The 11,624-nt window shown below is 43.6% G+C and overlaps 1 protein-coding gene across 1 annotated transcript in view; it reads left to right on the top strand.

The window, feature by feature from the left end:
- Nucleotides 1–6,773: 6,773 nt before the first annotated feature.
- LOC116686756 (myoblast determination protein 1 homolog) overlaps nucleotides 6,774–11,624 on the top strand; it is a 9,767-nt gene continuing 4,916 nt past the window's right edge. The window contains exons 1-2 of the mRNA XM_032511809.1: nucleotides 6,774–7,490; nucleotides 10,576–10,713. Coding sequence (XP_032367700.1) covers nucleotides 6,924–7,490; nucleotides 10,576–10,713 — 705 coding nt within the window. The 5' untranslated portion in view covers nucleotides 6,774–6,923. The remainder of the gene's footprint in view (nucleotides 7,491–10,575; nucleotides 10,714–11,624) is intronic.

Genomic DNA, 11,624 nt, shown 5'->3' with positions numbered 1-11,624 from the left:
CCTTTTGGAAAGAAGTCTTCATTCGTGCCAGCGTTAAGGTGCAACAGGACGACGGGGGGGGGGGGGGGGGGATCAGATACGAGGGGCTGGAGAAGGAAGGTGAGGGGGAGGGAGGGGATTGGGCGGTGAAACCCCTGGAGAGCTGGTCCCCCCCCGACCTAGGTGACATTTCCCCCCTTCTGAGTTCCGGAAAATTGGCGAGATTAATGCTGGGCAGGGGAAAGCGCTGCTGATGGCGCTCGAGTCCATGGCTCCGAGCGGCATCGCCGTTGGCGCATCGCGCGTGGCCTCCGACCGCCGCCCCCCCCCCTCCCTGGGTTTATGAGTCGTGCAAAATCGTGTCAGGACAGAGGCCCTCGGGTGCAGTCAGCAGCAGTATGGGACACTTTATCAGTCTCTCAAAGTGTGCCTCGCGTTTTAGTTTCACTTCATGCTCCGTTTTATTCTATCAAGCTAACGTTTGGCCTCGTTTATGTAGAAGTAAAGACATCGATCAGACCAGATCAGATCAGCTTAGATTAGATAGATTCAACTTTATTGTCATTACGAATGATCGAATGATGAAACCATTGTATATCCTGCACTTATGGAACCAGTGTATATCGACACCTGCTGCTATGCATGCCTTTGGTTAGACCTAAACTGCATTTCATTGCCTGTACCTGTGTAATGACAATAAGTTGAATTAATCTGATCTAATCTAATCTGATCTAATCTAATAATTAAACAGGTACCGGTAAAAGGCAACGAAATGCAGTGTAGGTCTAACCAGAAGTGCAATAGCAGCAGGTGCAGGATATACACTGGTTCCAAAGTGACAGGACAAGATAAGTTGGTAGATTTTAAAATAAAAGGGGAAAACTGGGGAGCTGTGTGATGATTTGTGCCAATTAAAGTACAAATGATAATGATTTAGGGCGACACACGACTTAATTCACTGGTCCATTTTGAGATGGAGGGGGTCATTAGTAAATTATCTCACAGGGCTGTGGAGTAAAGTCTTGCTTGGGGGGGGGGGGGAATCAACACAGCATAGCCTTGCAATATTTTCAGTGGGAATACTGTTCAAACACAGGCGCCAAGCATGGATCTGTTATTATATATATATATTATATGTTATATTTATATGTGTGTTGGTCAGTTTGTCCATTTTGCAGCGATAAGTTGAAGTGAGATGAACAAACTGAGGAAATGTCTTTGAGAGAAACAGATGTGATAGGTTCCTTTTGGGGACGTCATTGAAATTGGGGAAAAATTAGAAGTTGGAAAAAAGGTTATAAATTGCAATATATGTAGCAGTATGACACAATATGTAAAATCACGTTAATAGTGTTGTGGCGTAAGATAGTGAGATATAGCATCGGGAGGGTCTGGTGGATCCCAACCTCGTCGTGCTACACCACACGATGCATTCTGGGATAGGAAGAAGAAGAAGAAAACCTCTCTGGGTTGTGTTATCCCAGTGTGTCTCCATGTGGACTTGGTCCTCAACAGGCCCACCAATCAGTCCCAAAATGTCCCAGTTAGAGAGAAATGCCTCAACATATTCTTTAAAATATTAGAATTAGGACAAAACCAGAGTGTCTTTAGCTGGGGGGGGGGGTCTAGTCTCGTATTAAAAGACTTGTCAGTCAGTCAGGAGCGACTGGGCAAATCCTCGGGAGAAGGGTTTGAATTTTCCTCCGACATTGTAGCATCCGCAGACCAGACTGTAGTCAAGACCACCTCAGTTGAGTCCAAGAAAGTGCAAGACAGGACTAGTGGAGTCCAAGTCAAGACCGAGGCCAAAGAGGTTGAGTCCAAGACAAGACCGAGTCCAAAATGGTTTTGACCAGGTCCAGGACCGAATAAAGGTCTTATGCATGACAGTATAAGACAATCATTTTGGGTTCACCTCCCCAATATTATCATCAACATAATAAAGACACCTGGACTCGGTCAGACCAGAAGCCCAAAAAGCCAGATTCTGGCAAGACCAGTGGCCGAGGCTGAGAAAAGTCCGAGACCACAAAAACGGTCTCGAGTTCGGACTCGAGTCCAGACCGGACTGAGTACTACACCCTGGTTGCAGAGTCTCGGCGTCTACCGTCGTACATGTGACAGGCAGAGAGGATGATGGGTAGTCAGGACCAAGCTCAGGGCAGAGAAAGCCCACGTTCAAATTTGGGCCTACCATAGTAACTTCCAAGTGGTCTCACGTAGTAGCCTTCCAAAGTGGTCCACCGTAGTAGCTTCCAAAGTGGTCTACGCTAGTAGCTTCCAAGTGGTCTCACCGTTGTAGCCTTCCAAAGTGGTCTCACCGTAGTAGCCTTCCAAAGTGGTCTCACGTAGTAGCCTTCCAAAGTGGTCTCACCGTAGTAGCCTTCCAAAGTGGTCTCACGTCGCATTGCAATGCACGTTCTAAGTCTCGTGAGACCGGGACGCCTCACTAGGTCGGTTCATGGGCCGACACTCGTAAGACCGGGAGCCTCACTAGGTTGGTCTCACGGGCCCGACCCACGTGAGACCTGGACGCCTCACTAGGTCGTCTCAGGGCACTAATTCCAGTTCCCCAATACAAAAACTACTTTGGTCAGAAATCTTTTTTTTTAATACACCAAGATTTGGATTACATACATCAGAACATTATCATCCATGTTGTCCCATGTTGTCCCCATGTTGTCCTCATGTTGCCTATGTGTTTCATGTTGTCTTCTGTTCCTCAGTTGTCCTCATGTTGTCCTCATGTTGTCCTCATGTTGTCCTCATGTTGTCCTATATCAATGTTCTTTAATTCCCCAAAATAACATGATTGATTCCACCAATCTCTTTGCCAAGTACAAATCTCTACTCATAATTTGGGTTTATTCTATTTTATAGCATTGTAAAACAAAGTGAAGTGTTGTTGAAATAGTGTTGAGTAAAGTGGACATATTCCAGTCTGTGATTATCATCAACATCCATTCCTTTAATTTAGTCTCAATAATTCCTAATTTTGCTTTTCTAACTCAAACATTAGGTACAATTTCCTATAAATGAGGGTTATTGACCTAAATTCCCAAAATAACTGTAAAAATAAAGTTAATAAGTTGTGTTACGTAGTGTTGGAAACGTGAAAGTGACAAACATTGATAAAAAGCCTCAAAAGTATTAATATTCAATTTTGATGGGAAGACAACACAAGGGTTAAGTTAGGAGACGAGACCAGCAGGACGTGCGGGACATGCTGGACATGCTGGACATGTGGACATGCGTGGACATGCTGGACATGTGGGGGCTGACGAGGGAGCTCTGCAGCGCCTCCGGCTGCAGCTTTGGGCACTGCACGGTCCCAGACACTGCTGCAGCTTCTGACTCAGGCCATCTGCGTGGTGGGGGGGGGACGGGGGGGGGACTCTGGAGAGGAGTCCTGTGCACCGATTGGCTGTCTCTGAAAATAAAACAACTTGATCTCTGAGTTCACACTTTCATAAACGTCTACGCTCTTTAGAAGAGGATGTGGACTCAGGAAGGACATGAAACATGAGTCCCGTATAACGTCATGATTAGTTTACTTCCCTCAACTGAAATATCAGTAGATGATTGTTAGTGTTTTTAATCCTAACGCTTTTGACTTCTCTTTGTTTTGTTTTTTTAAATATATGACTGTAATGCCTTTGGTCATTTGTTAAATTGACTTAATTGAACGGATTTTTAGGCCATGTTAAAATGCCGTGGAACTCAAAAATGTAACTGCCACACGTGACCTGTTCCATATGTGTGATTGTGACTCTGCTGTTTTTCTGTTTCTGTTTATATTTATATTCTGTTTATGTTTATATTTATATTCTGTTTATATTGTATCCGGTGCGCCGTCTCGGCCGGGTCTCCCTCGGAAAAAAGAGATTTCAATCTCACGGGACTTCCTGGTTAAATAAAATGTATTAATATTGTCTCATTCATGTCCTGTATGTTAGTATGTGTATGTGAAGCCATGCACGGCCTATATTAGACTACCACTACCACGATTACCTGGATCAAAACCCATTTTACTCTATTTCGTTTCACTGATATGTCTTTGTAGGGGAGGCTGTGGGGGAACTGGGGGTGAATCGTCTCTTTGTTAATACCTTGTGTCACAGATTGACTCTTTATACAAGTTTAATTCCACGGATGAGGTGTGACGTGCATCTGTTATGCTCAAAATCCCACAAAAAAAAAAAAATATTGTCTTAAATTCATCTCTTAAGGGTATTGGCATAAATATCACAACAAAGTAGCACAACATTCTGTTAACATCTGTTATATTGTAAATTAACAGAAATAGACCTGAGAATCACAAACAAGGGACAATTTCTGGTCAAATTGACAGTCAAACTGTTAATTTACAGATATTTCTTAGAGTGTAGACAGTTTCTTACTGTAAATAGGCCGTTTCTTACTTTAAATAGACCGTTTCTTACTAGTTTCTTATTGTAAATAGACAGTTTCTTACTGTAAATAGACAGTTTCGTACTAGTTTCTTACTGTAAAAGACAGTTTCGTTTAAGTTTCTTACTGTATAATAGACAGTTTCTTACGTAAATAGAAGTTTCTTACTAGTTTCTTACTGTAAATAGACAGTTTCTTACTGTAAATAGACAGTTTCGTACTAGTTTCTTACTGTAAATAGACAGTTTCGTACTAGTTTCTTACTGTAAATAGACAGTTTCTTACTAGTTTCTTACTGTAAATAGACAGTTTCTTACTGTAAATAGACAGTTTCGTACTGTGAATAGACAGTTTCTTACTGTAAATAGACCGTTTCTTACTAGTTTCTTACTGTAAATAGACAGTTTCTTACTAGTTTCTTATTGTAAATAGACAGTTTCTTACTGTAAATAGACAGTTTCGTACTAGTTTCTTATTGTAAACACACACACAAACACAAACACACACAAACACACACACACACACACACACATATATAAACAGAGAGAGACAAACACACACACAAACACACACACACACACACACACACACACACACACACATATATAAACAGAGAGAGACAAACACACACACACACACACGCTCAGGTCCCATACATGCACTAATGGAGAGATGTCAGAGTGTGTGTGTGTGTGTGTGTGTGTGTGTGTGTGTGGGGGGGGGGGGGGGGGGGGGGGGGGGGGGGGGGGGGGGGGGCTGCCCATGGGAAGGTGCCCCGAGCAATTGGAGGTTTGGTGCCTTGCTCAAGAGCACCTTGGCAGTGCTCAGGAGGTGAACTGGCACCTCTCCTGCTACCAGTGCACCACCAAACTCTGGTCCGTAACGGGGACTTGAACCAGCGACCCTCCGGTTCCCCACTCGACTCTCTACAATTGTTAGCTGCAGATGCAACAAGACTCAAAAGTTCTCCGCTTTGCTTTTTTTTTTTGTGCCATTTTCTGTAAACAGACCTTCATACGTGGATAATTTATACATAAATAAAATGGGAAATTGTGTTTACATAGACATCAGATTGGCTTTAGTTTGCAGTGGAAATTAAACTCATGACTCAAAAAGTTCCAGTTTTTCCTGTTTTGAGTCGGAAAACGTGTTTTCATACTGACTGTACACAGATGCAGACAAACGAGACGTTTTGTTTTATTACTCAGCGGCTGCTCATTTGATGATTTCATTTGTTTATTGGGTCTGTTACATGAATCCCAAACTATTTAGACCAGGGGTCTTCAACGTTCTCCAGGCCAAGGACCCCCAAACTGATGGCGAGATGGAGCGGGGACCCCCTAATTATATATATAGTATAACATTGTGTTATATCAAACTGGTCCTATAGCGCCATGTGTGCATTGATGACTGAAAGACATCTTCTGCCTCCATTTATCTGTTCACTACAGTGTGTTGAGTTCATGTTAATGTGGATTTAAAGACATTTCAATTAGTGGAAAAAATTGCAGGGGGGGGGGGGGGGGGGGGGGGATATAAAAAAAAAGTCTAATCAACCAAAACTTTCGCGACCCTCATGCAGTACCTCCGCGGACCCCCTAGGGGTCGCGGACCCCCTGTTGAAGACCCCTGATTTAGATAACAGATTAATCGATTTGAATCTTTTTGTTGGTATAACTTCTGATTCCAGCTTGTTAAACGTGAATATCTTCTAGTTTCCTCTCTTCTCTGTGACAGTAAGATGAATATCGTTGAGCTGAGGACAAATTGAGACATTTGAGGACGTCGTCTCTGGCTTTTGGAAAACACTGATCATCATTTTTCATCGTTTTCTGACATTTTAGAGACTGAACAGCTGATCCATTCCTCCGGAAAATCAACAACAGGTTAATAAACAATGAAATTAATCATGTGTTGCTGCCGTAAATCAGGGTTCGTCAATTCATTTTCAACTTTTTAGAAACTTGGATTACAGTTTCCAAATCTGTTCCATTACTGTTGCAAGAAAAAATAAAAAATAAAAAGCTATATTAAGAACCTCTTTACAGATATATCCATCCAAAACTATCATATTCAGAGGAATAAACATAAAAAAACAGGAAAATGCAATAACATTTCCAAGTTTGGGATTAATAATCTCTCCCTATCTACGTCTCCCTCTGTTTATCCATCTATCTGTATCCCCCCCCCCCCCCCCCCCCCCCCCCCCCCACCCCCTCTCCGGGGTAATTGTACCCTAATCACCGTGAAGTTGTAAACCCCTCCCGCTGCCAGCTGATTGGTCAGACCCCAGAGGCCCTCGCGGCGCTGACCCCGCCCCCCTCTGCTGCCCCAGGGATAAAGACACCCCAGGTCAACAGCTGAGAGGACAGACAGTGAGACAGGACCCTACATTCCCCCCAGAAACAACCTCTCTCAGACTCCATCTCCCCCTCCATCACTTCTCCTCTTCCTGAAGAGTGTGTGAGGTTTTATCTTCTTTTTTTGTGTGCCCCCGTTGCCCCGGGACTGGTGGTTTTCTGGGATCCAGAGCCATGGAGCTGTCGGATATCTCGTTCCCGATCCCCGCCGCGGACGACTTCTACGACGACCCGTGCTTCAACACGAGCGACATGCGCTTCTTCGAGGACCTGGACCCGCGGCTGGTCCACGCGGGCCTCCTGAAGCCGGACGACTCCTCCTCCCCCTGCTGCTCCCCGTCGCCCTCCCCTTCCTCGTCCCCCACCTTCTCCGCCTCCTCCCCGGAGGAGCACGTCCGCGCGCCCAGCGGCCACCACCAGGCGGGCCGCTGCCTGCTCTGGGCCTGCAAGGCCTGCAAGCGCAAGACCACCAACGCGGACCGGCGCAAGGCGGCCACGATGCGCGAGCGCCGCCGGCTCGGCAAGGTCAACGACGCCTTCGAGACGCTGAAGCGCTGCACGTCTGCGAACCCGAACCAGCGGCTGCCCAAGGTGGAGATCCTGCGCAACGCCATCAGCTACATCGAGTCGCTGCAGGCGCTGCTGCGCGGCGGGCAGGACGACGGCTTCTACCCGCCGCTGGAGCACTACAGCGGGGACTCGGACGCCTCCAGCCCGCGCTCCAACTGCTCCGAAGGCATGGTGAGGCTTTTTTATTCATTCATTCATTTTTTTTTTTTTATATATATATATATTTTTTAAGAGTGACAGGTCTGAAAGCTACGTTTCTCCAGTGCGTCTTTACGCACAAACAAGTTGAAAGTTTTACGTTGGATTTGTTTCAAGCCAGTTTATTTGGAGGAGACAGTGCGCGCACACACACACACACACACACACACCTTTTTTTTAGGATTTGTTTAGATAGATTTATTTTTTTGGGACTATATGTCCAAGATAGAGAGAAAGAAGGGGACCCAAGGGTGTTTCTCCAGTGCGTCTTTACGCACAGACAAGTTGAAAGTTTTACTCTGGATTTGTGTATACACACACACACACACACACACACACACACACACACACACACATATATTTAAAAATAAAATATGTATTTCAGCTTTATTTAACCGGGTAGGCCCTTGAGAACATGGTTCTCATTTAAAACGGCGACCTGGCCAAAGGTAGCACGCGCGTGCAGGACAACACACAGTTTCACATTCAACACTGTACAAGAATACGGAGTACAATAATACACATAAAGTACACAAGTACAGATTAAGTACTGAGTAAGTAAATAGTACACAGCCGGCGCAAAGTAAGTCATTGTTTACCTATGATAACTAATTATATGGTAACTATATTTGGGATATATGCGAAAGTGATATGTAATAACACGAAAATTATATCTCACTGCGGCGATAAAGTAAAAGTAAAATTATGATATATCTATATTATTAAAACAGATAAAACATAAAAAGGCCAGAATTTGCCAAAACACTGTTCCTCATCTGTAGTCTCCTGGCCTTGATTAGTCACAGCCATTATTTTTTAGAAATAAAATGCATAATGATAATAATAATAAAAATAGAGAGACAACAGAAGCAGAGCAGAGCATTTCGATTACTCCTCGTTATTATCGGGCTTTTATTTATATTTTAATTTATTTGTAAAACGGTCAGGTTGTTACATCTTGCGCGTGTCATTTCAGGCCATGAAAGTCGACTTTACATATTATCCATATTCATATTCACATCTTCTGCTTGATTTTTGGCTATTTCGCTTTCCCAAATGAGAAAAGCTTAAAACAGAGGAACTGAAAGGCCAAAACGCATGGATGAATGTATGTCTATGTATATTCTAGATTCTGGTTAATGTGCTTAATTAGCAACACACACACACACACACACACACACCAACAACGCACGCACACGCACACACACACACACACACACACACACACACACACACACACACACACACACACACACACACACACACACACACACACGCGGTTTAACAGTTATTTTGGTCCCGTCTAAGAAGTTAATTTATAAGATTTTGATTCTTTTTCCGGGCTTTTATTTTGGGATCTGGTGTCGGTTCCACTGCTCCGGTCTTTTACTTCAGGACGTTTTCCTCAGTAAAAAGAGATCATCCGCACGAGCTTCTTATTTTATTTTTTAAATTTAATTTTTTTTTTTTGCAGTATCTTAGTTTTTAATAGAAACTAAATGTAGTTTTTAAATTGTGGTTTGTCTTCATTTTAATAATTCTATAATTTTGGTCAAAATCATAGAAATCTAAACACTTCAGTGGGGCTTTTTTTTTTTTATCCCCTCGCGAGATTATTATTATTATTAATAATTAGTAAATCTTAGTTTTTAATGGAAACCAAATATCTGCAGTTCGTTACATTTCGTAATTAATAAACAGTGGCTCTGGTTTCCATATTTTTATTTTTTTTTAAATATAAGACGTTTGGGTCCTATAGAGCACACGGCCGTATGCAGAGGCCCAGTCCTCGGCACAGGGCCGCGGATTCGGTTCCGACCCGCGCCCCCCACCCCCCCACCCCCCCTTCTCTCTGTCCTCTCAGATCTGAGCTATCCTAACGATAAGGTCTTAAAAGGCACCAAAAAAAAAAAAAAAAAAAAAAAAGTTCAACTAAAAGAAAACGTTCATGTTTCAGGCGAAGAACGAATAATAATAATAAATAATAATATAGATATAATAATGTGAAGATACAACCGGATCAGTTGGTCCTCTGACAGAAATCTGAGGAGATGTTTCCGGCTCTGCACAAATTCAAACGTTTCAGGACAGTTGTCCCAAAACATTTCATTTAAAAATACTTTTTTTTTTATTGTTGTTGTTTGTATCGTTTGCTTGTTTTTAAATCGGTTTATTTAATAAATAAATTACAAAAAAGTTTCATGTGTAATTTAACAAAAGGAAATAAATCAACAAATAAAGAAAAAGTGCAGATTTATAAAGCAGGAATCTGGAATTCGGACCGATTAATAACCCTCGCGTCGTCTTCCCATCGACCTGCAACTTTTAGTTTTTCTGAGTCCAAATTTTAAATGAGCAAACCTTTCTCATTAATGTTTTGGTTGTCTCTTTTATCAGACAGTTGGGTTTAGGAGAAGAAGAAGAACGGGACAGTTGGGTTTAGGAGAAGAAAAAGAATGGGACAGTTGGGTTTAGGAGAAGAAGAACGGGACAGTTGGGTTTAGGAGAAGAAGGAGAACGGGACAGTTGGGTTTAGGAGAAGAAGAACGGGACAGTTGGGTTTAGGAGAAGAAGGAGAACGGGACAGTTGGGTTTAGGAGAAGGAGAAGAAGAAGAACGGGACAGTTGGGTGTAGGAGAAGAAGAAGAACGGGACAGTTGGGTTTAGGAGAAGAAGAAGACGGACAGTTGGGTTTAGGAGAAGGAGAGGAACGGGACAGTTGGGTTTAGAGAAAGGAAAGACACGGACAGTTGGGTTTAGAGAAGAAGAAAACGGAGACAGTGTTTTTAGGAGAAGAAGAAGAACGGGACAGTTGGGTTTAGGAGAAGAAGAAGAACGGGACAGTTGGGTTTAGGAGAAGAAGAAGAACGGGACAGTTGGGTTTAGGAGAAGAAGAAGAACGGGACAGTTGGGTTTAGGAGACGCTGACAGCCTCTGACTAAGTGTCAATATTTTACAAGTTGGGAGTGAGAACGGATTGCTTCATAAGTGATGCACACATGTTTCTGAAACTAATCTCTATTATTGTCTCTTTGTCCCTTTGTCTGTCTCTCTGCAGACGGACTTCTCCGGTCCAACCTGCCACTCAAAGAGAAGAGGAAGTTACGACAGCTCTTACTTCTCAGAAACTCCAAATGGTGAGAAACCCAAGTGGACTTTAAGATTGACATTATTAATCCATAATATGGATATTACTGTGCGTTACGGGTACATACAGAAAATACAAGAAATATACTAATATTAATCATTTTCAACTGTAGTTATATCATGCATGTCTTTATGTCTCTAAAGCATCAAATTCATCAAATTGTTGGCATCCCTATACAGAAAGCTGAGCTTGTTCCCAATTATGAAATTAAATGTAAAAGTAAAAAAGTTCTCTTAGGCCTCAGGTCAACAAATCTTTGCGGTGATCGGTGTTTTAAGCCCCCAGCGCTGCCTGGAAGGCACTAAGATTAGGCAATGGTTAGGGTTGGGGTTAAGGGTTTTCATTTTTTGGCTACTGATCTGAAGGGAAAAGAGGTAGATAGAGGTCTGAGAAAGTCTGATTTTTCAATTCAGTTCAATGGATGGGCTGCTGTTGAGTAGTGGGCAGATGTGTTGGTTGGATGGGTTGTGGGCTGGTAGTGGGTTGGTAGTGGGTTGGTAGTGGGTTGGTAGTGGGTTGGTAGCGGGTTGGTAGCGGAGTTGGAGTGGGTGGGGTGGGGTGTAGCGGTGGTAGCGGGTTGGCGCGGGTTGAGTCGGGCTGAATGGTTGGTAGCGGGTTGTGCGTAGGTGTTGTATGGTTGTCTAGTGGGCTGCTAGGTGGGTGTGGTAGCGGGTTTGTGGGGGTAGTGGTTGGTCGTCAGGGTGGATCGTAGGGTTGGTACAAAGCGGAGATAAGGATAACGCGGGCATAAAGGATCGAAACGGAAAGAACAAAAGAATGTGTGTGTGTGGTAGGGTGCGGTGGGAGTGGGTGATCGTGGGGTCGCGGGCGTGTCGTGGGTTCGTTTTTCGCGTTCGTATGTTGGGGGGGGGGGGTAGTGGGTGGTCGGGCCGCCGGTGTGGGTGAATCGTGGTGTGTGGCTTTATTTGTGTGCAGGTGGTATTAGGTCGGGGTGGTAG

This window comes from Etheostoma spectabile, unplaced genomic scaffold (genome assembly GCF_008692095.1).
Source record: "Etheostoma spectabile isolate EspeVRDwgs_2016 unplaced genomic scaffold, UIUC_Espe_1.0 scaffold463, whole genome shotgun sequence".
Lineage (NCBI taxonomy): Eukaryota > Metazoa > Chordata > Actinopteri > Perciformes > Percidae > Etheostoma > Etheostoma spectabile.
This window is presented reverse-complemented; position numbering and strand designations above follow the sequence as displayed.